Source organism: Notechis scutatus, chromosome 2 (assembly GCF_049901735.1).
Source record: "Notechis scutatus isolate UNSWTSFEM ecotype Mainland chromosome 2, rNotScu1.2, whole genome shotgun sequence".
NCBI classification, from domain to species: Eukaryota; Metazoa; Chordata; class Lepidosauria; order Squamata; family Elapidae; genus Notechis; species Notechis scutatus.
Window position 1 is genome coordinate 5,796,409 of NC_142010.1, and position 24,738 is coordinate 5,821,146.

A 24,738-nucleotide genomic window follows, 5' to 3' on the forward strand; every position below is an offset into this window, starting at 1 on the left:
TTGAAACCTGATGAGAGGTCTAGGAGGTACATAATATTTGTAGTTCGTCTATCCCATGCCCTCCAGAAGCCCATAGGAATTGCAACCAATGGCATTTTGGTGATAAACTCCAGACTGAACCAAGACAGAGAAGGGCCCAGATTTTTTTCTCCTGCACAGCCTTTTCTGTGGGTGGCAAAGTCAGAGCCGGAAGCAGAAGGTGAGTTGAAGTCCCAGGCTGCCAACCTGTCAGCTGCTGCTCCATTCAAAACCCAAGAAAGAAATACTTAGACTCTTTTAATTTTAATTGATTTACTGGAAATCAAGTGGTAGCAACAAAAGAATTCTGAATCAGAAAATGGGCGCGTAAATCACATATACAAAGTGATGGCAATGTTCCCACCCCCAATAGTTCAAATGGTTCTTCCAATTAAAAGCTGTGAATATCATCATGTGAACATCTCCAGGTGGTGATAAGGCTTCTGTCCATTGACCTTGGCATTGTTTGATAAAGGTTTGCAGCTGCGCATAGAAGAGAAGAGAAAGCTAAGCAAGGAATAGAAACCTAAGCAAGAATGTACTCTCCCCGCCCCCAGTTTATACAGTTCTAGTTTGTAACACCTCCAACTCACTTCTCATAATTTCCCCACTCCTCCCCCCGTTACTTATGACAGCCGAAAGATGCAAAGCAAAGGGAGAAAATCTTGAAGGCTGACACAACCTTTCATGACCCTCTTCAGATGCACTTACAAAAGATCTTAATCTGCAGCAATGCCTTGAGCTAGGAAAATCTCTCATCATTTTCTTACACATAGGGAAACTGCTGTTGGACATATAAAGCCTGCCATGATGTCAACTGCCCAGAAGGTGGGGAATTACTCTTTCGGGCCTCTCCTGAGCTTGGAATAGAAACATGGGTGTTTCTCAGGTGGCGACAGCAATTGGTGCCAGAATTTGAGTTGCTAGGTAGGGATGTGGCAACAATAGGAAATACCGTGTTTCTTAGCTAAATATGGAAGTAGAAGAAAATAAAATCCTAGAAGAGATAAAGGGCCGAGCTTCCCTTGGTTTAGTTTTTGCAAAATAAGCTCCTGGCTCGGTTGCAGTGAGATGTCCATTTGGTTTCCTCCACTGAGTAGAAGCAGCAAAGAATCAAGGCTGAAACATGCCAGCTGCTGCTCCATATTCTTTCCCAAATGTTACTACATTTATGTTGCATAATTTTAAACTTCTACTTGTAATTCTCTGCTGGGAGACCAAAATTTAAAGGTTAGGACACAAAAAGATTAAGGAAGGTTGCTGAATTTGGGTATGGCTACTCTAGGGAGAAGATGACTAGGGGAAATATTTGAAAGCAATATTTGAGGGGCTGCCATAAAAAAGAGTGGGTCGGTTTATCTTCCAAAGCACCAGAATGTGAGACAAGAAGCAATGGGTGGAAACTAATCAAGGAGAGAAGAAATAATAGAAATAGAAATAGAATAGAATAGAATAGAATAGAATAGAATAGAATAGAATAGAATAGAATAGAATAGAATTCAATTCTTTATTGGACAAGTGTGATTGAACACAAGGAATTTGTCTTTGGTACATATGCTCTCAGTGTATATAAAAAAATAAAATACATTCATCAGGAATCATAAGATCAACACTTAGTGATAGTCATAGGTTTCTAATAAGCAATAAAATCATATTAGGAAACAAAATACAAATTGTAAAGATACAACTAACATGGTTATAGTCATAAGTGGGAAGATATAGGTACTAGGTAGGAAGGATGAGAAGAATAATAGTAATACAGTCTTAGTAAATAATTTGACTGTTGTGGGAATTAGTTGTTTAGCAGAGTGATGGCATTTGGGTAAAAACTGTCCTTGTGTCTAATTGTGCCAACGTTCCAACCAAACTCCATCCGAAATTCAGCACTACACATTCTGGTGTGCAATGCCCTATAGCATCGTTTTGACAGTAGAAGTTGAAACAATTTATGACCAGGATGTGAGGAGAAACTCCCCAACTTCCTGAGTTTTGCCTTCAGGTTGTGGGTGCTTCATCACTGGGATTTTTTAAAAAAAAGACAGACAGCCACTTGTTTCAAATGCCTCTGGGTTGAGCAGGGGGTTGGTCTAAGACCTATAAAGACACCTCCAGCTGTATTCTGAATTTCAGATTTGGGAGATTTAAAAAAAACACTTTATTTTTCATACTGCCTAACCACCCATCTCCCTCAGTCTTCACCTAACATTTGATTCCTTGTGACTATGTTAACGTGTTGTTTTCCTGGCAAGTGAGGAATTTCATAGGGCAAAAAAAACAACAACCCAAAAACCAGCAGAGACAAGGGGTCAAGCTTCATCCTTACAACTCTGTTAAGTTGCAGAGGCCAGTTTCAAAGAGTTATCCTGTAAACTCCCCTCCCTCCCCAAGAGTGCCTGAAACCAAAGGAGGTTCACTTTCTCCTTTCCAATTTTCATTCCACCCCTCATACAGATACACACACACAACTTTAAAAGTCTTTATTTTTCATATTTCTTAACCACCCAGCTCCCTCAGTCTTCACCTAACACTTGATTAATTGTGATTTTATTGACATATTGATTTCCTGGCAAGTGATGGCGTTTTATTGGGGGGAGAGGAACCAGCTGAGATAAGGGGTGAAGCTTCATTCTTACAACTTCGTTAAGTTGCAGAGGCAAGTATCGAGCAGTTATCTTGCCCCCCCCCCCCAGGAACCAAAGGAGGTTCACTTTCTCCTTTCCAATTTGCACGTAACACCCCCTCTCCCAATACACACACAAAGGAAATTTTCCTTTGGTTTAGTTGCCCTTCTGGCAAACGGAAGTTTCGGGCTCAGCTCCAGGGACAAGGAGTGCCCTCTTGGGAAACCTGAAAGAAAAAGTTTTGGGATGGATCCTCAGGGAGAAAAGCTACCGATGAGCTCGATGGGAGTCAAATAGGACTTGATGGCACTTAAGGAAGTCCGGAATAAAATGAGAACATCTTCAAACGCCTTCAGGTAGAACGAGCAATACGCTATTATGTCGCTAGATGGCGATCTACAGAGAAACAACCCTCGCGCGTATAAAACAGGCAAGGGCGATAAAGCTATTCTAGGGAAGAGAGAGAGAGAGAGAGAGAGAGGAAAGAGTTGAAACGATAGAGGATTGGATTGCTAGAGAAGTTGTAAAGGAGAGGTTGTAAAAGTTGTAAAGGGCGGAGGAACCTCCTCTTCCGGCACAGCCACGGGAGGATAATGGCGTCGGCGGAGCTTCTTGTGCTGCTTGGAGGGGTCGAAGCGGCTCCTGGGAGGTGAGTGGAGGGCAGGTCGGAGGAGAAGCCGGGAGCAAGTCGGGCCCTTTGGGTTCCCCCGCGGCAAGGAAGCAGCGAAGGGAGAAGGCTGAAACATATGGGCTGCTGCTTCGTATTCTTTCTTTCCCCAAACGTTATTATCCTTTTGCTGCATGATTTAAAACTCCTGCCTGCGATTTTCTGCTGGGAGATTTGGGACATTTAAAAAGTCTTTATTTTTCGTATTTCTTAAGCGCTCCCTCATCCTTCATGTAACGCTTGATTCCTTGTGATTTTATTGACATGTTGTTTTGATGGAAAGCGAGGAGTTTCATGGGCAAAACGGATATTTTGCATAGGATTTGGGCACTAGTTCGTCTATTAGTGTCTGCACCTTTCTAAAATTAGATCAAAAAATTTGAGTAAATGCACTTCTCGAACATTTTGCACACTGAAATAAATATACATAGATGTCTACGAACATATAAATTCATAGGTCTTTATTTCTGCGTGAATTTGCTTGCATATTTGTCTGATCTACCCAGGCCAGAAAGAGAATTTTTTGAGATTAAACTACAATGTTGGGTTTTTTTCATGCAAACATAGGGGCTTTTTTTTGCAGCTTTCTCATGTACTACACTAGTGCTTACACAATAATGTAACTTAACACATTAATATGTATCTTACAGACAAGGAGGATGCCAAGAAGAGCAGTTTGGACAACAGAGAATGAGAAACTGCATTAAAATGTAAAACAAGCCATCAATTGAAATATTTTCCCTTTTCTCCGCAAATTGTAATAACTTTCCTTCTTCCTCAACAGATGAGAGACAAGGGAGAAAATAACAAGAAGAAATTTTTCGCCTGGAAAAAATACAGTATCTGGAACTCAAAAAAACGTTGCATGAAAATAAAGAAAAAGAGGGATATACCTGGTGGTTAGTGGGAAGAAAGAGGTCATTTGGATAGCCAAAATGGGTTGGCATAATTTAAAACCTTTGAGAAAGAAAATAATGGGTTGAATTAAAGAACCTCCAAATCACAAATACTTTTTGCCTCCTAAAGAATATTTTTCCAAAAATATCAGTTTTGGGAAACACGTCACAGACTGCCTATTGTGGAAAAAAACACAGCTTGCGGATCAAAACTGATTATGCATGAGAGGATCCACCTAATGAAAACTCATACAACTATTTGGAGTGTGCGAAAAGCTTTACTCAGAAAAGCTTCCTCATGATTCATTGAACGACCCATTCTGGAGAGAAAATCTACTAGTGCTGCCAGTACAACAAAAGATTAAGCATGAATATCAATGTGGTGACACAAAAGAGGACTCAGGCTAGGGAGACAAATTTTGTATTCCCTGATTGTGGGAAAAGTTTCACACAGAATGCTGATCTGGTAATACACCAGAAGACTCACACAGAAGAGAAACCATATAAGTGTTCCGAATGTGGAAAATGTTTCATTTGGATTTGTCACCTGAACATACACCAGATGACTCACAAAGGAGAAAATCCATATAAATGTCAAGATTGTGGGAAAGGTTTTAATTGCAATTCTCTCCTGGTAGAACATCAGAGGAGACACATAGGAGAGAGACCATATGAGTGTCCTGATTGTGGGAAAGATTTCTCTCGGAAAGCTAACCTGGTGAAACACCAGGGGACTCACACAGGAGAGAAACCATATAAATGTCCTGATTGTGGGAAAAGTTTCAGTCACAATTCCTACCTGTTGAATCACCGGAGGACTCACACAGGAGAGAAATTGTACGAGTGTCCAGATTGTCGGGCAAGTGTCCGTTGTAAATCTGAACTAGTGAAGCACCGAAAGAGTCACAGAGAAGAGAGACTGTATCAGTGTGTGGATTGTGGGAAATGCTTCCCTCGAAATTCCAAGCTGTTGATACACCAGAGAATTCACACGGGAGAGAAACCATACGATTGTCTGTATTGTGGAAAAACCTTCAGTCAGAATTCTAACCGGGTCATACACCAGAAAACTCACATAGGAGAAAAACCATATAAGTGTCAAGATTGTGGGAAATGTTTCAACCAGAATTCCTACTTGATGAAACACCAGAGGATTCACAGTGGAGAAAAACCGTATAAGTGTCTTGAATGTGGGAAAAGTTTCAATCGGAAATCCCATTTGGTGATACACCAGAGGACTCACACAGGAGAGAAACCATATGAATGTCCAGATTGTGGGAAAGATTTCCGTTATATGTCTACCCTTATAAATCATGTAAAGTTACACATAGGGGAGTAACCATTCAAATACCCAGATAGTAGAGAAGTGTTTCGCACAAAATTCCTCCCTTACCACACACAAGAAATTCTTCCTGAGGTAAAATTTGATGTGGGTAGAGGAATCTTGAATTTCATTTTTTGTCTCATTGGAAGCCCAGTTGAACAACATTTAATTACTTGTATGTTTCTTTTTAGTGAAACTTGTCTTAGTGTCTAATGAGTGAGGAATGGACTAGAACAGAATAGAATAATAAAGTTGAAAAGGACTTTGTATGTCATCTAGCTCAACCCATTGGTCAAGAAATTGACCTTATACTATTTCTGACACGTGGCAGTTGAGTCTCTTCCTGAAAGCATAACTACTGAAGGCAAAGCTGTTCCATTGGTTGATTGTTCTTGCTGTCAGAAAATGTCTTCTTAGTTTTAATCTTTCCTTGATCAGTTTCTATCCATTCTTCCTTGTCTGACCTTCGAGTGCTTTGGAAAATAGGTTGCTCCCGTCCTGTCTGTGACAGCCCCTCAAATATTAGAAGACTGTTCTCATGTCACTGCTGGTTCTTCACTAGACTAGCCATGCAACCACCGTTCTTCATATGTTTTAGCCTGCAGGCCTCTGATCTGAGCTTCCTTTCTATAGCCCAGTGCAGTAGTTCAGTTTTACGGAACCGAGGGGAACTCCTTTGCTGGGTGAGAGAAAGTGAGCATGGATCTCTAGAAAGTATGCTTGCTGCCTTGAGTTATTTCTATATATAATATAAAGGGGGATATAAACTATGTATGTTTGTTTGTATGCATTTATTTTTACTTGGGAAGAAAATGTATTTTGCTGCCCAACTCTCACAGTTTAGAGCAATAAAAACTTAATACAGAAACCAATAAACCCCATATATAGCAATTGGCAAAATGCAAAGCTTCATATGTACTTTCCTTGTACCTATAGGGCATGTCTAGCAAGGTTGATAGCAATTTAATGGTCTGGGAATCCCGAAATCATGATTTTTGCTTTTGTTCAATTTATAAGTTAATTCGGCCTCTTGGCCTTAGTAATTATTTTCGTGACTGGTGCCATTCTTGCTTGGAACTCACAGGCATTAAGTTGGAGAAGTTCATCTCAGGATTAGCGGCATATAAATTAAATGAATAAAAAATTAAGCTGATGCAGGGTCAGCAATGGACTAAAAATTCAGTACAAATATTTAAAGAAAGGGGCTAGGTTCGTGCCCATCTTATCTCACCTGGTGGATGGATGGATGCAAAAATAAGAAAGGTGGGATAATAATGACAGGTGCCCTGGTGACTCAGTGGTTAGAATTCAGTTTTGCTGGCTGAATCTGCCCACAGCCTGGAATTTGATCCTGACGAGGCTCAAGGTTGACTCAGTCTTCCATCTCTCTGAGATTGGTATAATGAGCTGAATTGTTGGGGACAATAAACCGAAAGAGCTATAAAGCACTTGTGGGTGGTATATTATTCCAAGTGCATAATAAAGAAACAACTTTAAAGTTGATGACCAGTATCTTCAGTTACACTTGTAAAGAAACTAATCCAGTGCAACTTGCAAAACAAAGGTGTTACATGGGCAATCTAGGGACTCCCATGAATGTGTGCGAAGCTACATTCTGGACCAGTTGAAGTTTTTGAGTGGTCCAATGCAGTGGTCCCCAACCACCGGGCCCCGGACCGGTACCGGTCCGTGGAGCATTTTTTACCGGGTCCCAAAGAAGTGGGCGGCGCCATCTTGTTTCGACGGCGCTTGAGAAAGTGCTTCTGGGTGAGCTTGTCAGCCGTTGGTTGAAAGCGGCGTTTGGGTGCTGAATCCTCGCGCCTTAGTTTCGTCAGGGGAGGCTTCGAACGAAGAACCGTCCCAATGGTGGTGGAGTCTCGCGTTAGGAGGAGATTAAGAAAGAGCCTGAAAAGCCCATCGACAAAGGTACAAAGGAGGAGTTGAAGGTGGCGGGGAGAAGCGGGGGACGACTGGCTGGCCAGTGGCTCGGCTCGCCTTGCCTTGGTTGTGTGTGCTGATGCCGGTACCGGTCCATGGATCATTTTGTTATGCCGGTACCGGGCCGTGGGACAAAAAAGGTTGGGGGCCACTGGTCCAATGCAGGGATTCAAAGAGGAGGTGACCAAGGCATGGGTGACCCGTATGCAAGGCCTCCCACTTGCCAAGCATCAATTTTGAACCGATGACCATGGGCATGCTGCAGTGGTCTTTTAAGCGTGAAAAATGGTCATGTCACTTTTTTCAATGCCATTGTAACTTCAAATGGTCACTAAATGAAGTGGTGTAATCGAGCACTAGGTCTACTTAATTGGGCATCACAGGATGGATGACCTCCCCTAGCAATTTTATGTAGATGTTAAACCACTTTGCTTACTGAGGACAAGCCTGACATTTCCGATGCCATTGCAACTCCAGGACCCCGTGGGTCATTAAGTGAGGGCCTCTTCTGATTGTTATGTGGGAAGAGGTGGGAGTTCCAGGCCAGCAGGTGAGAGCTACGGGGAAGTGGGTGGCTTTCCAGGCCTGCTCCTTTCTGGGCCTGGGAGAGGAATTGAGAGCCAACTATTGAAGCCCAGGACTTTTTAGATCAGCTTTCTACAAACTAGCACCCTCCAAATGCTAGTCTTGGAATATTCAATGGTAGAATGTTAACTTCTCTGGAAACTGGGAAGGCAGCTGACAGAAATTCTGGCCTCTAGTGAGATGATTCAGACCCTGCAAGAAAGCAGATGGAAAAATAATGCCTCCTGTCTAGATGTGTTTGGAAGCAATGCGTGTGGGAGCTTCAAGGTTTTGTCCTGTATTTCATTCTATTAAAGGGATATGAAGGCGGCAATCGTTTAACATACAAACACATACAAACAAGATCCTTTTCAATCTTGTGAAGGGAAGGTTTAAGCATCACTCTTCAAGCTTCTGTCAGTTGCAAAGATAGTTTCAGGGAGTTATCCTGTACCCCCAAGATGAAGAACTGGCTGGAAGAGTCTTTGCTTACCCCAAGGTCGGTGCGCTTTCTTGTTTCCTGGTGGCACATTGCGTTTAGGTAGGTAGGTAGGTAGATAGATAGATAGATAGATGATAGATAGATAGATAGATAGATAGATAGATAGATAGATAGATAGATAGATAGATAGATAGATAGATAGATAGATAGATAGATAGAAGAAAGAAAGAAAGAAAGAAAGAAAGAAAGAAAGAAAGAAAGAATTATTTATTGGCCAAGTGTGATTGGACACAAGGAATATGTCCTGGTGCAAATGCTCTCAGTATACATAAAAGATACATTCGTCAAGAATCATAAGGTACAACACTTAATAACCGTCATAGGGTACAATAAGCAATCAAATCATACCAGGAAACAGTCAATATAAATCATTAGGATAATAAGCAATAAGGTTACAATCATAAGTGGGAGGAGATGGGTGAAAGGAAGGATGGGAGTAATAGTAATAGTAACGCAGACATAGTAAATAGTTGGAGAGTGTTTAGGGAATGATTTTTTTAGCAGAGTGATGGCGTTTGGGGAAAAAACTGTTCTTGTGTCTAGTTGCAGTTGGAGTGACAATGAGGGCTTCCCTACGAGACCCGATAGGACAGACTAGGACTAAATGGTCCTGTAGAAAAGTTCTGGATGTGGTTGCAAAACGGCACTTCATTCAAATAAAAAGTGTTAGAAACACCAGCCACAGAATGAGCGTATTTTCACCTTCACATCAGTAGGGGGAGCTGTAACACAACACCAGAGCCTAGGATACCGTCAATGTAAATCAGCGTCGCTGGTGGCTTTGTTGGGACGCCCAAACCGAGGGAGAGCAGCGGGGTTGAAACGGGGTTAAAACCATCAAGTATTGCTAGAAAGGATGTCGAGGAGATCCTCTTCCGGCTGAGCCACGGGAGGAGGATGGCGTCGGCGGGGCTTCCTGTCCTGTTTCAAGGGGCCGAAGCGGCTCCTGGGAGGGGAGGGGAAGGCAGGTCGGAGGAAAAGCCGGGAGCAAGTTCGGCCCTTTGGCTTCCTCCACGGCGGGGAAGCAGCGAAGGGAGAAGGATGAAACATGCGGGCTGCTGCTGCTGCATAGTTTTTCTCTCCCCAAATGCTGTTACGTTGATGCTGCATGATTTAAAAATTCTGCTTGGAAATGGGAGAGACTAAAATAAAAAGGCCTGGAGACTAAAACATGAACAACAGTTCCAGGATTTGGGTCTGGCTAGTCTAGAGATAAGATTAAGAAGGACTGGGGCGAAGGGGGGACACACACACATGATAACAGTGTTCCAGTATTTGGGAGGCTGCCCCAAAGAGGAGGGGGTCATCTTGTTTTGCAAAGCACCAGAATGTGAGATGAGAAACAATGGAGGGAAAGTAAGGAAGGAGAGAAACAACTTAGAATTAAGGAGAAACTTCCTAACAGTGAGAACAATATACCAGTGGAACAGCTTTACCTTCAGAAGTTGTGGCTGCTTCATCACTGGAGGTTTTTAAGAAGAGACGGGACAGCCCCATGTCTGAAATGGTGTTGGGCCGTGATGGCGAACCTATGGCATGCATGCCACAGGTGACACATGCGTGCTACAGGTGGCACATTTGTGTGGGCACACAAGCCCCAGGCAAGCTTACCTCACTGTATGCGCACGCCTCACAGCTGATTTTCAGCCTCCCAGAGGCTTGAGAGAAGCCTCTGCAGCCTTTGCAGGCTGAAAAATAGGCCCATTTCATCACTTCCTGTATTTCCGGAAATACCGGAAGTGACGAGCGGGCCCATTTTTCAGCCTGCAAAGGCTGCTGAGGCTTCCTCAAGCCTCTGGGAGGCCGAAAAGGGCCTCAAAGGGCCAAAAATCAGCTGGGAGGCGCAATGCAGGTAAGGGGGGGTGGCAGGGGTGATTGTGTACACATGTGCAGGGGGCGTGGGGGGCACGCATTGCCTTCTGGTTGGCACAAATGCGCACACAATTTTTGGCACAGGAACCCAAAAAGGTTAGCCACCATTGGTATAGGGTCTCCTGCGTGAGCAGGGCGTTGGGCCAGAAGACCTATTCTGATTGATAAAAGCACACATATGCACACAAATACATAAATTCTTAGGTGTCTTTTTTGTGGGCATACGTGTGTAAATATGTGTGATCTATCCAAGCCAACAGGACGCGGTGACTCAGTGGCTAAGACACTGAGCTTGTCGATCGAAAGGTTGGAGTTCAGCAGTTCAAATCCCTAGTGCCCTTTAATGGGGTGAGCTCCCGTTACTTATCCCAGCTTCTGCCAAACTAACAATTTGAACACATGTAAAAAATGCAAATAGGAAAATAGGGACCACCTTTGGTGGGAAAGTAACAGTGTTCCGTGCACCTTTGGCATTTAATCATGGCGGCCACATGACCACAGACAGCACTGGCTCTTTGGCTTTGTTACAGAGATGAGCACCGCCCCCTAGAGTCAGGAATGACTAGCACGTATTTGTGAGGGGAACCTTTCCCTTTATCCAAGCCAAAAAGAGAATTTTATGATTGAATCAATATTTGAACTTTAATTTTGCTCATCTTCCATATTCTAACTGAATCATAATTAATGTTAGAATTTAAACTAGAGTACTGTTTTCATAATAATATATGGGTTTTCCTTGCTGCTTTCACATGTCCTGCAGCCATTTTTAAAACAATAATGAAACTAACCCATTAATATGAATCTTACAGATAAAGAGGATGCCAAGAAGAGCACTTTGGACAGCAGAGAATGAGAAGCAGCATTAAAATAAAAAACAAACAACAACCTCCACGTGGGATGGCATGCCTTTCTCTGGTATAAGGGAACTAAAACACAGGGGTATTTCAGAAGACATATTCGTGAGGCATTGTTTTTGAACTGGGAGAAGATAAAAAGACAATATTACTTAAAAATTCCAACATGGATATCAACTATTGAAGCTTTTTCTTATCCAATAATATATAAAAAGGAACAAACAGATATGGGGGGATATTGAATGAAATGGGTGAACTTAAATCTATGCAAGTGTTGGAAGAACAAGGTGTAAAAATGAATTGGTTTTCATATTTGCAAATACAATCTAGGTTTGATAAAGACTCTAAGGCAGAAGGTATTTACGACAAGTTGACTGATTTAGATAAAATTTTGATGGGTACTGATGAACAGGTAATTAAAAAACTTTATGGACATCTATTAGAATTTAAATTGGAGGACGAACAAGTCAAATGATAATTGCTTGGGGGGAAAATTTTGGATATAGGATTGATTTAGAAAAATGGCAAAAATTGTGGTCTCAGAATTATAAAATGACAATGTCAACTGCATATAAAGAAAATTTGTATAAGATGTTTTACAGGTGGCACTTACCCCCCAATGAGACTTGCGAGAATGTTTAAGAATAAATTGGATAAATGCTGGAAATGTCATCAGATACCTGGTTCATATTACCATATGTGGTGGACATGTTCGGACGTGAAGAAATATTGGACTAAAATCCACACATGGTTGGAAAAAAGGATAAAACAACATATAGACTTTAAACCAGAGATCTTTTTATTGGGAGTCATACCAGACATATACAATAAAGAACTGAAATATTTGATTGTAAATGTTTTAACAGCGGCTAGAATTGTATTTGTGAAGAACTGGAAAAATGACAAAATATATGCAGGAGGAAGTTATCAAAAAAAATTATGGACTATGCTGAAATGAGTAAACTGACATTTGAAATTAAAGAACAAGAAGACAAGCAATTTTATAAGATATGGGATTTGTTTTATCAATGGTTGGATAAAAAGGCATGGTAATGTAATAGACTAGATAATTTTGTGATAGAAATTTAATAGACTGATATAAAACATAATATAGATATATATAACCACTGGTTGAAAGTATAACAAATACAAATGTTTGTTTTTAAAAATATTTTTTTTAAAAAAAATATGACTCCACATGGTTTACAGCAATACAACCTTAATACAGAAACCAATAAACCTCATATATAGCAAATGGCAAAATACAAAGCCTCACGTACAGGGAACTTCTAGCAAGATTGATAGCAATTTGATGGTCTGGGCATACCCAAAAGATTATTCTAGCCTTTGTTCAATTTAGAAGTTAATGAGGACTCCTAGCCTTACTATTTGTACCTGGTGCCAATTGGTATTTTTCACCTTGCAAGGAATTAACCATTGAGACAGGCAGCGGCCGTGCGGGGGGGGCGGGGGCGGCGGTGGGGAAGGCGAACCCCCTTCTTTTTTTTTTTTTTTTTTTTTTTTCCGTGGGGGGGGGGGGGGGGGGGGCGGCGGGAACCCCCAAAGAAAAGGCAGGGCTTTGTTTTTTTTCTTCCTCCTTCTTTCATTGTGCCAGCGCTTCCTAATTCTTTCGGTTACGCTTTTGCCCCTTTTCGGGGAAAGTGTTGTTTGTGGAGCGTTCACAGCAGGATTAATGGCATAATACATTTAATAAATATAAACAAGCACCTGGTTCCAAATCAAGCTGCTGATGTGCAGGTATCTCTTCCTCTCCAAGTGCTTAGGGGAATCTTCCTTGCTTTATGGAAGTCCAGAAGGATAAAGTCCTGCAAAACTTCAGGGGCAAGAATGTCACAGAAAAGACTCACTATCCAGTATGAAAATTTAAGCGAGGATGTTAGAAATTATGTTTTATTCTATAGAAATGGTAGCAGAGGATTATCATATAGACAGATTGGTAGCAGAGGATCTGTTGTATAGACAGCCCTCACTTACCCTTTGTTCCCTGAGCTTTCAAAGTTACTACATGTTCTGACCCAAACCTGGTTCCAAGAGAGCAAACACAAGACAAAGGCAGCAGCACAACCTTTTAATGTTTCATCTGTGAATTGTTTCTTCACAGATAAAAGGCTGCTTCCAACTAATTAGCTCCGACAAGAAACAGCCTTGCCAAGTTTTTGCAAGGCTGCCAAAACACAACAGATAAGAAATAGTTTACAACACAAGAGTCTTCAAATACCAGTTGTAATGTCCACGAGGCTGAGTTTCAAAACGTCTTTGCTTCCTACAAAGAAGGTTCGCTGCACAGCTACCTTTTATCTTCTTGAAGGAGGGGCCATTACCTTGCAGCCTTACTCCTGAGTCACCCGTGCTGTTGTAGCTGCTCTTTCCTGCGAGCAATCCTGCATGCATGCGCACTTGGCACAGGCTCCTCAGGAACCTCCTCATCCCTGCTGCCAGCCCCCACAATCTCTGAAGGCAGCAGTGCACTCATTAATGGTCCTGACCCCTCATCTGAGTCTTCGGTCTCCTCAGCTGTCCACACCTGCTGCCGGCTAACCACAACACTATGGCACTAAGCAGACATATGGTCCGTAGATTTGTGGCCATTGTGGAACTTTTTCAGTGACCCCATTTCAGCACTTCCTGTGGTTCTGAAGGTGCAGGAAAAGGAGTTGCACCAATTTGGGTGCTGCTAATCAGTGCCCTTTATGATCCCATTTGTGACCTTCTCAGCTTCTGACAAGGGGATGTTGTCAAGAAGCTTCCAGTCACAGTCACGTGAAAGTGTCTTTAACAACCTACAATGATTTGCTTAACTGCACTGGAGCAGATGTAAATTGGCACTGTCATGTGACATCACGCTTAGTGATCGGGCTTCTTAGTAACACAGGTGCCAATCCCAAATGTGATCAGTAAGTGAGGACTACTTGAACAGGGATGCCACCACAGGGGTTGTGGCCAGTATTTTTTGCCTTTATTTGCAGCTCAGGACATCAATGGGCAAAACTGTTGGTTCAAATCTTGCTGAAGTTTTAGGCATCATTTCATCATTTAAAAGGCTCCACATCTCAAAAAGTAATGCAGACGATTGGACTGTAACAATTTTGGGACATTTTTCAGGCTAAAATACAAATGGATTTCTACACATATATATTTTTAGGTGTGTGCATTTGTATTTCTTCAGATGCACATATCTGCCCCTGTATAATCTTGTCCCCAACACGTCCAGATATACATTGGATATAGAACATCTTACACGCTCCTTGTAAAACGCCAGGGTTTTGAGATGTAAAACAAATGAGACCAATATAAATCGCCCAGGAAATTTGTCCACCTTTCATATAATGTATGAGCTGTACAATTCAATTGAAATTCAAACAAATCTTTCATGGGGAAGAAATGACAATAAAAACCTTACAATAACATGGTTCATAAAGATGTGCACCCTTAAAAGCTAATATTTTCTTGAAGCACTTTTTGATTTTAATCACAGCAGGCAGGGCAGGAGTCTTTAGACCAGCTTTCTGCAAACTGTTTTCCTCCAAGTGTTTTGCTCCAGCAGCTTGGGAATAAATAAGGCTGAAAGATAATAAGGCTGGGAATTGCAAAGGACGCTGTAAGCAATTCTGCCTTCTAGCAGGATTTAGACTCCCCAATTATACAGACAGGAAGATCACATCTACCTCCTATCTAAATGGGGCTCAGAGGCAATGCCAGTGGATTCTTCCCGCGTTCCAGACCTTACAGATTAAGAGTTGGAAGGGACCTTGTAGGTCATCTAGTCCAACCCCTGCCCAAGCAGGAGACTTCCTACACTATTTCTGACAAATGGCAGTCCAATCTCTTCTTGAAAGTGTCAAGCTCCCACAACTTCTGAGGGCAAGCTCTTCCATTGATTGATTGTTCTCATTGTCAGAAAAATTCTCCTTATTTCCAGGTTGAATCTCTCCTTGTTCAGTTTCCATCCATTGTGCCCATTTAGAGCCACACAGAAACAAAAACATCATGAACTTTAAGGGCGCAGCACTTAAACCTAAGCCGGGTCAAGCCTCAATATTACAGCGACACGCATGCCTGGAATGTATAGTACAGTAGCGTTTTTGCTAGTCAGCTGGAGAGGTAGAGGTAGAGGTAGAGACCGAACGAGTTGAAACGATAGAGGATTGGACTGCTAGAGGGGATGTGGAGGACAGAGGAACTTCCTCTTCCGGCTGACCCAGGGGAGGTTAATGGCGTCGGCGGAGCCTTTTGTGCTGCTTGGTGGGTCGAAGCGGCTCCTGGGAGGTGAGTGGAGGGCAGGTCGGAGGAGAAGCCCGGGAGCAAGTCGAGCCCTTTGGGTTCCTCCACGGTGGGGAAGCAGGGAAGGGAGAAGGCTAAAACATGTCGGCTTCTGCTTCACATTCTTCCCCTCCCCGGATTTTATTATCCTTTTGCTGCACGATTTAAAATTGCTCCCTGTGATTTACTGCTGGGAGATTGGGGACATTTAAAAAGTCTTTATTTCATGTTTCTATCTCCCTCGCCTTTCCTGTAACATTTCATTCCTAGCATGTTGCTTTCCTGGCATGCGAGGAGCTCCGTGGGCAAAATTGGATGCTTTAAATCTTGCATAGGATTTGGACACCATTTCTTGTGTTAATGTCCTCACCTTTCTAACATTAGATCAAACGAAAGTGAATCCACTTCTGAAACATTTTGAAGACTGACATAATTTTCTACATAGATAAATTTATAGGTGTGCCTTTATCTATTTGCATGGATAAATGCCTCAGTATTTTCAGGTAATTTTAATAAGAAAAGTTTACAATGATAATCTCTGATTTACCTAACCCAGCAAGAGAATTTCATGATTTGAAATTTGAGTGTGGATATTTGAACTTGGATTTTGCTGCTCTTCTATGTGCCTAATGAATCATAATGAATATTAGAGGTTAAAGTAGCATTTGGATCTCTTTGCTTTTTCATAATAATATATGGATTTCTTTTTTTGCTGTTTTTGCAGGTTCTGCATCCATTATTTAAACAATAGTGAAACTAATGCATTAATATGAATCTTATAGAAAAAGCGGATGCCAAGAAGAGCACTCTGGACAACAGAGAATGAGAATCAGCATTAAAATGCAAAACAACCATCAATCAAAATATTTTCCATTTCTTCCAGAGAGTGTTGAAACTTCTTTTTCCTGAGCAGATGGAGGGAGACAAGGGAGAGAATGATAGGAACAGAATTTTCAGGTGGAAAAATAGATTATGTGGAACTCAAGAAAATATTGCATGAAAATGTAAAAAGATATCATTACCAAATTCAGAAAAATTGTGAAATAGCTGGACATCACTGGGAAGGAAAAGATCTCTTGGATAGCCAAAGGCATTGATGAAAGGAAGGAAAGGGTGTCTTGAATCAAAGCACCACCAAATAAGGGATCAGAAATATTTTTTGCACTCAAAAATGTAAAACCCCCAAAGACAGCCTATTGTGGGAAAAACACAGCTTGCAGATCACAGTTAAATTATTCACAGGAGGATCCATCCTTTGGAAACCTTTACAAATGCTTGGAGTGCAGTAAAAGCTTTACTCAGAATAGGATTCCCATGACTCATGGAACAGCCTAGGCAGGAGGAACAGCTCTACCAATGCTCCCAATGTGGCAAAAGGTTTAGCATGCAAACTAATCTGATAAGACACAACAGGACTCACAGTGGGGAGAAAATCTTTCAATGTCCTGATTGTGTGGAAAGTTTTACTTGGAATTCTGACCTGGTTATACACCAGAGAGAGAAAACATATGAGTGTCCGGATTGTGGGAAAATGTTCAGTGACAATTCCATCCTGCTGATACACAAGAGGACTCACAAAGGAGAGAAACCATATGAATGCCAAGATTGTGGGAAAAGTTTCAGTTGGAATTCTCTCCTGGTAGAACATTACAGAACTCATACAGGAGAGAAACCATATGAGTGTCCTGACTGTGGGAAAGATTTCTCTCGGAAATCTGACCTGGTGAAACACCAAAGGATACACACGGGAGAGAAACCATATGAGTGTTCAGATTGTGGAAAAGGTTTCAAGGGGAATTCTGACCTGGTGATACACCAAAGGATTCACACAGGTGAAAAACCATATGAGTGTCTTCAGTGTGGGAAAAGATTCATTCAAAATTTCCACCTTGTGCGACATCACATGATTCACACAGGAGAGAAACCATATAAGTGTCCAACTTGTGGGAAAAGTTTCAGTCAGAATTCTGACCTGGTGATACACCAGAGGACTCACACACAGGAGAAACCATATGAGTGTTCAAATTGTGGGAAAGGTTTCAGTAGCAATTCTGACATGGTGAAACATCAGAGGACTCACACAGGAGCAAAACCATATAAATGTCATTGTGGGAAAAGTTTCAGTCAGAATTCCTACCTGGTGAAACACCAGAGGACTCACACAGGAGAGAAACCATATAAATGTCATGATTGTGGAAAAAGTTTCAGTCAGAATTCCTTCCTGGTGAAACACCAGAGGACTCACACAGAAAAGAAAGTGTACGAGTGTCCAGAATGTGGGGAAAGTTTCAGTTGCAAGTCTCAACTAGTGAAGCACCAGAAGACTCACAGAGGAGATAGACTGTATGAGTGTCCAGATTGTGGAAAAAGTTTCACTCAAAATTCCAAGCTGTTGAGACACCAGAGAACTCACACAGGAGAAAAACCATATGAGTGTTTGTATTGTGGGAAAAGTTTCAATCAGAATTCCAACCTGGTGATACATCAGAAAACTCACACAGGAGAAAAACCATATCAGTGTCCTGATTGTGGGAAAAGTTTCAGTCAGAATTCCTACCTGATGATACACCAGACAACTCACACAGGAGAAAAACCATACCAGTGTCCCGATTGTGGGACAAAATTCTGTCATAATTCCTACTTGGTGAAACACCAGAGGACTCATGCAGAAGAGAAACCATATGAGTGTCTTGAATGTGGGAAAAGTTTTACTTGGAATTCCCATTTGGTGATACACCAAAGGACTCACACCGGAGAGAAACCGTATGAATGTCCGGATTGTGGGAAAGATTTCAGTAGTAAGTCTAACCTTATAAATCATGTAAGGTTACACATAGGGGAGTAACCATTCAAATAGCTAGATTGCAAACAGTGTTTCTCACAAAGTTCCTCCCTTATTACACAAGAAATTCCACACGAAACATCATTTGATGTGTGTAGAAGAATCTTGAATTTGTGTGTTGTCTGTCATTTGAAGCCCAGCTGAATGATTAAACATTACTTGCATGATTCTCTTTAGGAAACATGAGGGAAGAATCGAATAGAATAAGAAAGTTGGAAGAGACTTTGTCATCTAGTCCAAAATCGCTCAAAATCGCTGCAGGGTTAGCGGCATATAAAGTTAACAAATATAAGCAAACACCTGGTTGCAAATCAGAATTTCTGATGAGTAGGCATGTCTTCTTATCCCAGTACTTAAGGAAACAGCTAGATCTTCCTTTTGCTTTATGGAAGACTAGGAGGATAAAGGCCTGTCAAATTTCAGAGGGAAGATTGTCTCATAGGGCAGGATCTGCAATGGAAAACCAGGAGCAAGTAGAGCTGCCTGGTTTCTTCCACAGTTTAAAAGTAGAGAAGGAATTAGGCTGCTCTACATTCCTTCACACCCCAGATTTTATTCCACCTGTGTTAGCTTTGAAACTGGCATCCACAATTTTCTACTGGTTGTAAAAAGTCTCCTTCAATTTATGATTGATTCCATGAGATTTTTATGGACATGTTGTTTTCTTAGCAACAGTATGGGACAGATCTGTCAGTGGTCTCTTGGGATTTTACTTTCTTTCATTCCCATGTTCACCTAACAAGGATGGTATTATAATAAAGGCAGGATAGAAATATCTATGCATGTGTGTGTTTTTTTAATGAAGAAAATGTATATGGCAGCCCAACACAAGGTGACTCCAGGCAGTTACAGCAATAAAACCCTAATACAGAATATGCAAATGGCAAAATGCAGAGCCATATACAGAAACCAATAAACCCCATGCATGCAATCCATCGAAACCGGGCAGGAGGGCACCTTGCAGGTCTTCTAGTCCAGCCTCCTTCTCAGGCAGGAGACCCTATAGCCGCGATGGCAAACATGCGTGCCAGAAGTGGCACGCAGAGCCACTTCTGCCAGTATGCGAGAAGTGCGCATGGACTGGGAGAGACGCGCATGGGGGATGTGTGTGCCATGCGCAAAGGCATGCGGCATGTGGGAAGTCGTGCAAGGGGCAGGGGGAATCCTGTGCATTGCATCATGGGTGCAGGCACGGGAGTGAGCACATACACACACACTTTCAGCACGCACCATGGAAAAGGTTAGCAAATCCCTGCCCTATATCATTTCAGACTAGTGGCTTTCCGGGCTCTTCTTGAAATTCTCCAGTGATGAAGCACCCACAATGTCTAAACTTAAAAGGCAAAGCTGTTCTATTGGTTAATTGTCCTCACTGTTAGGAAGTTTTTTTCTTAATTCCAGGTTGTTTCCTTGATTAGTTTCCATCCATCGTTTCTTGTCCTGCCCCTCTGGTGCTTTGGAAAATAAGTTGACCCCCTCCTCTCAAATACTGGATTACTGCTATTTTGTCCACCCTAGTCTTTCTTTTCTCGAGACTAGCCAAACCCAAATCCTGCAGCCGTTCTTCATATGTTTTAGTCTTCAGGCCTTTAATCATCTTACTTGCTCTTCTTTGTACTTTTTCCCCAAAGTCTCAACATTTTTTTTTTATTGTGACCCAAACCGGATGCAGTCTTACCAAGGCTTTATAAAGTAGTACTAATACTTCACATGATTTTGATTCTGTGCCTCTTGTTTATGCAACCAAGGATTGTATTAGCTATTTTGGCTGCTGACGCATACTGCAAAATGCAAAGCCACCACATTTAACACTTGCTCTTCAAGTACAGGGCACTTCTAGGAAATGATCACTAAGTGAAGTTTCATAAGTCAAGGACTACCTGTACATAATGTCATAAATATGGATGGCCCTCGCGAGCAGTTTCACGTAGGTGTTGAAAAGAAGCAGCGAATGCTTGAGTCCTAGGCAGGGGTGGGATTCAAATTGTTCAACAACTGGTTCTGTGGACGTGGCTTGGTGGGCGTGGCTTGGTCATGTGACTGGGTGGACATGGCTTGGTGGTCATGTTATTGACTGGGTGTGGCCAACTCAATATCACATCAAGGCATGCATCTCCTCGCCTGGCCTCTCATGACTGTGGGGATGCTGCAACAGTCGTAAGTGTGAAAAATGGTCATAAGCCACGTTTTTCAGTGCCATTGTAACTTTGAATGGTCACTCCACACAAGCAAAGTACCAGCAAAGGAGGGGAAAAAAACTCCAGAGACGTTCCTGAGACTGGAAGTCTAGTCCTGCCAAGAACGTAATAAGGGTTAATGGAGAGGCAGTTTCTGTAAGCAACACCAGAATGTTTCCTTCCTGCCTTCCTTACAGGATTAGGCCAGTAATTTCTTCTAACAACCGGTTCTCCGAACTGCTTAGAATGTTAACAACTGGTTCTAGGGAATAGGTGCGAACTGGTAGAATCCCACCCCTGGTCCCAGGGTAGCCCACATTGTGGGAGGCTTAGGATGCAGCTGGTCTTCTGCTATCCACACTGACTTAAACTGACCATGGAGGTAGAAGTAGAACCACCATAATAAAGAAGGATATGATCAATGGTATTGAAACCCGATGAGAGGCCTAGGAGGGACAAAATGGTTGTACCCCATCTATCCCAAACCCTCCAAAAGTCTTGAGAATTGCAACCAATGCCGTTTTGGTGATGTGCCCCGGCCTTAAGCCAGATTGAGAAGGGCCCAGGTGTCTTTCTCCTTCACAGCCCTTTCTCTGGGTGGCAAAGTCAGAGCTGCAAGCAGAGGGTGAGTTGAAGTCCCAAGCTGCCAGCCTTTCATTGCCCTCTTCAGCTGCACTTATAAAAGATCTTAATTTGCAGCAATGCCTTGAACTCCTCCGCCAGGGAAACCTCCTGATTTTCTTATGCATGAGTAACTGCTGTTGGAGGTATAATAGCTGGCCAGGATGCCAATTGCCCAGTAGGGGGAAATGACTCTTTCAGGCCTCTCTTCAGCTTGGAAAATATGGGTAGTTCTCAGGTTGCAACAACAATTTGCACCATAATTAGTGATGGGAATCCTGGCTGTTCCAGTTGCCATTACAACTCCAAGAGCATGTGGATCATTAGGTGAGAACCTCATTTGTTTGTGATATGTAAAGAGATAGAAGTCCTAGGGAAGCAGAGCAGCTGGTGAGAGCTATGGGCAGGTCAGTGACCTGGCTGGCTCCTTTTTAGGGCTGGGAGAGGAAGTACACCCAAATGCTTCTCATATAAGATCTATCTCAAGTTTCTTGTTTTCTATTTGGTCTATGTCTACTCTACACTTTCAAAAGGCTTGTATCACTTTATCTCCTTTTTCTATTCCTAACCTCTACATTTCTCTAACCCTAATCTCCATATGTGTTACCTAGTGTTAAACCCACGCTCTCTCTCCCTCAGTCTCTTTCCCCATCCTTTTTTTTTTTTGCAGAAATGTGAGCAATGTGGAAGGGAAATGTTGGTCTGGATTTCTCTGAGGAATGGACTTCAGGCCAGATCTGTTTTTGAGAAGGGTTTTCTTCTGGCTGAGGGGACTCAATTTCCAAAGAGGAATGTATATGACTTAAGAAGGAGGGAACACATAAATGACCTGTTCCCCCCCCCCAATTTCTTGTTTATTGCTGATTTTCTATGGTTTTTGTGTGTTTTGATTATTAAATTTTTACCTTAAAAAATGAGACGCAGAAACACTTACCATATGTGTGCACATGCATGCTATCGTTCTTTTTAAAACACTTTCGAACATTTCTTTGAAAAGTATATTAGTGTTGTTTACCAAAAATGGGCAGCCCCTTTGTTGCAGCAGATCCTGTTTCCAAATCAGGACACAAGACCACGAAAGGTTGGAGAATACAGGTTTTTATTTGTGCACAAAGGTTCAGAGCATTAGCATGGCAAATTCTGAACCCCTGGCTCTTCCTTAGGCGTCACTTTTATACATTTCATAACCTCAGCCTAGCCCGGGGCCTTTCTTATGTTAAACTATACCAAAAAGGAGAAGTACATTTCTGTGATTTTCCAGACCCATCCTTATTCACTGAAACGTGCTTACTTCCAGTTCCTTAGTTCAGCAATTTCGTGGTTTTGCACAATATTTCTATAAGAAGCAAGGTAAGGGGTCAGAGGATTTCTGGTAAATGCATATTTTGTTCTCTTTTTCCTAAGCCCGGCTGTGTATGTGTCTCATTTACTTTGACTTAATGGAGATTTCCATGCTAAGGAAATTACAGAAGCACATTTAGCAGACTTAAAATCTTAGGCACAGCCCAGGCTGGGACTGAAGATAGTTCCCTTGAAGCCTCTGGGCAGCTGGTGCTTCCATGTCCGAAATCCTTGGGAACCACAGGAAAGCAGTAATAAAGTTTGGGGATTTAGAGTGATTTTGACAGTGACTGACAGCCGACTAATAAAGCACAGGACACTTTAGATCAATTTTCTACAAACTAGCTCTCTCAAAATCTTTTGCCCAAACTACCTGGGGTACATTCCATGCTGGAATCTGAACACCTCTGGAAATTGGGAAGGCAGCTCAAAGAAATTCTGCCCTCTAATTCAGCCCTTGCAAGAATGCAGATGGAAAAATAATATCCCCTATCTAAATATGTTTAGAAGCAATATGAATGGGTTTTGTGCCTTATTTCATTCCAGGTAGTCATAGACTTACAATAACAATTGAGCTCAAAATGTCTCTTGTTAGTGTCAAACATATATTGACTTTGCCCCATTTGACAACATTTCTTGTCACAGTTAAGTGAATCACTGCAGTTGTTAAATTAATCATACTGCTGTTAAGTGAATCTGGCTTCCCCATTGATTTTTGCTTTTCAGAAGATCATGATCCCAGGACACTGCAACTGTCATAAATATGAGTTACTTGCCAAGCGACTGAATTTTGATCATATGACCACAGGGATGCTGCAAGAGTTGTAAGTGTGAAAACTGGTTATAAGTTGCTTTTTTCAGTGCTGTTGTAATAGTCACTAAAAGAACTTTTGTAAGTCAAGGACTACTTGTATTCTATTAAAGGGTATGAAGCTGGCAATCCTTTAAGGCTGCACATACAAACAAGATCTTTATCAACTTTTAGGATGCAGCACCTGCTGATCTTGTGAAGGTAAGTAGGGTCAGGCTTCACTCTTCCAGCTTCCCTCAAGTCGTAAAGATAGTTTTGGGGAGTTATCCTGCACCCCAAGACAAAGAACTGGCTGGAAGACTCTCCACGGATCCCCAAAGAAGGTGCCCTTTCTTGTTGCCGGATGGCACATTGTGTTCATACTGCACGAGTCGAAAAGAGGGCTGTGAAAATATTTACAGACCCCTCACATCCCAGATATAAACTGTTTCAACTCCTACCCTCAAAACGACGCTATAGAGCACTGCACACCAGAACAACCAGACACAAGGACAGTTTTTCCCCAAATGTCATCACTATGCTAAACAAATAATTCCCTCAACACTGTCCAACTATTTACAAAGTCTGCATTACTATTACTATTAATATTCTCATCACTCCTGATCACCCATCCCTCCCACTTGTATGACTAATTTTGTCGCTTATATCCTAACGATTTTTACTGACTGTTTCCTAGTATGATTTGATTGCTTATTGTACCCTATGACTGTTATTAAGTGTTGTGCCTTATGATTCTTGATTCTTGACGAATGTATCTTTTCTTTTATGTACACTGAGAGCATTTGCACCAAGACAAATTCCTTGTGTATCCAATCACACTTGGCCAATAAAAGAATTCTATTCATATTCTATTCTGTTCTGTTCTGTTCGATTCGATTCAATTCCCCCCATGGATGCTGCCTCTTGGTTTAGTTCCTGCAAAATAAGCTCCTGGTCCTGGCTCAGTTGCAGGGACGATGTAGAGGTCCCTGGGAGATGCCAAAGGACAGACTAAGGCTAGATGGTCCAATAGAAAAGTTATGGATGTGGTCGCTATGAGCGGAAAACGGCTCTTAATTTAAAAAAAAAATCTTAGAAACGCCAGATAAGAGACAAGGAGCGCATTTTCAGCCTCACGTCACTAGGGGGAGCTCTAAACACGGCTCTCCAGTTGCCGAGAAAACGGTCCATCTGGACGCGGCTTCGGTGATGGCTGAGATCGGAGATCAAAAGGGAGGGAGAGCAGCGGAGTTGAAAGGCATTGAAAATCATCGAGTATTGCTAAGAAAGGATGTCGAGGAGAGGAGAAGGGCAGAGGGACTTCCTCTTCCGGCTCAGCCGTGGGAGGGATGGAAGGCGGCGGTCGTGCTCTTCCCCCAGGGCGGAAGCAGCAGCTGGAAGGTGAGTTTTAGGGCAAGTCGGCCTCTTTG

The 24,738-nt window shown here is 42.1% G+C and overlaps 5 protein-coding genes across 14 annotated transcripts in view; all 5 read left to right on the forward strand.

The window, feature by feature from the left end:
- The window catches only part of LOC113427114 (uncharacterized), an 88,809-nt gene extending 69,653 nt beyond the window's left edge, over positions 1–19,156 (forward strand). For 3 of the 4 annotated variants that reach the window (XM_087953161.1, XM_087953160.1, XM_087953162.1), the window contains exon 2: positions 16,262–19,150. In XM_087953161.1, the coding sequence (XP_087809287.1) occupies positions 16,859–18,382 (1,524 nt within the window). In that variant the 5' untranslated portion in view covers positions 16,262–16,858 and the 3' untranslated portion in view covers positions 18,383–19,150. Of the gene's footprint in view, positions 1–15,444; positions 15,544–16,261 lie in introns of those variants that run through there. The other variant, XM_087953159.1, reaches the window with a different exon arrangement.
- LOC148131646 (uncharacterized) overlaps positions 1–24,738 on the forward strand; it is a 93,408-nt gene that overhangs the window by 64,229 nt on the left and 4,441 nt on the right. The window contains exon 1 of one of the 2 annotated variants that reach the window (XM_087953125.1): positions 24,519–24,709. The exons of the other annotated variant lie outside the window; for it this stretch is intronic. The gene's annotated coding sequence lies outside the window, so the exon portion shown is untranslated. Of the gene's footprint in view, positions 1–24,518; positions 24,710–24,738 lie in introns of those variants that run through there. 2 annotated transcript variants of the gene reach the window in all.
- LOC148131650 (uncharacterized) overlaps positions 1–24,738 on the forward strand; it is a 103,826-nt gene that overhangs the window by 46,847 nt on the left and 32,241 nt on the right. The window lies entirely within an intron of this gene.
- Positions 1–24,738, forward strand: part of LOC148131649 (uncharacterized) — an 84,448-nt gene that overhangs the window by 46,847 nt on the left and 12,863 nt on the right. The gene's annotated exons all lie outside the window — the stretch shown is intronic.
- Positions 3,189–7,029, forward strand: LOC148131651 (uncharacterized). 2 transcript variants are annotated; one of them, XM_087953297.1, is made up of 3 exons: positions 3,189–3,288; positions 3,957–4,016; positions 4,091–7,029. In XM_087953297.1, the coding sequence occupies exon 3, from the start codon at positions 4,570–4,572 to the stop codon at positions 5,539–5,541; it is 972 nt and encodes a 323-aa protein (XP_087809423.1). In that variant the 5' UTR covers positions 3,189–3,288; positions 3,957–4,016; positions 4,091–4,569; the 3' UTR covers positions 5,542–7,029. The 2 variants fall into 2 exon arrangements, with proteins under 2 accessions (XP_087809423.1, XP_087809422.1); XM_087953296.1 differs by lacking the exon at positions 3,957–4,016.

Bases quoted from the DNA above. Each gene is read 5' to 3' on its own strand.
- LOC148131651 (XM_087953297.1), top strand. From the start codon at position 4,570: ATGAATATCAATGTGGTGACACAAAAGAGGACTCAGGCTAGGGAGACA.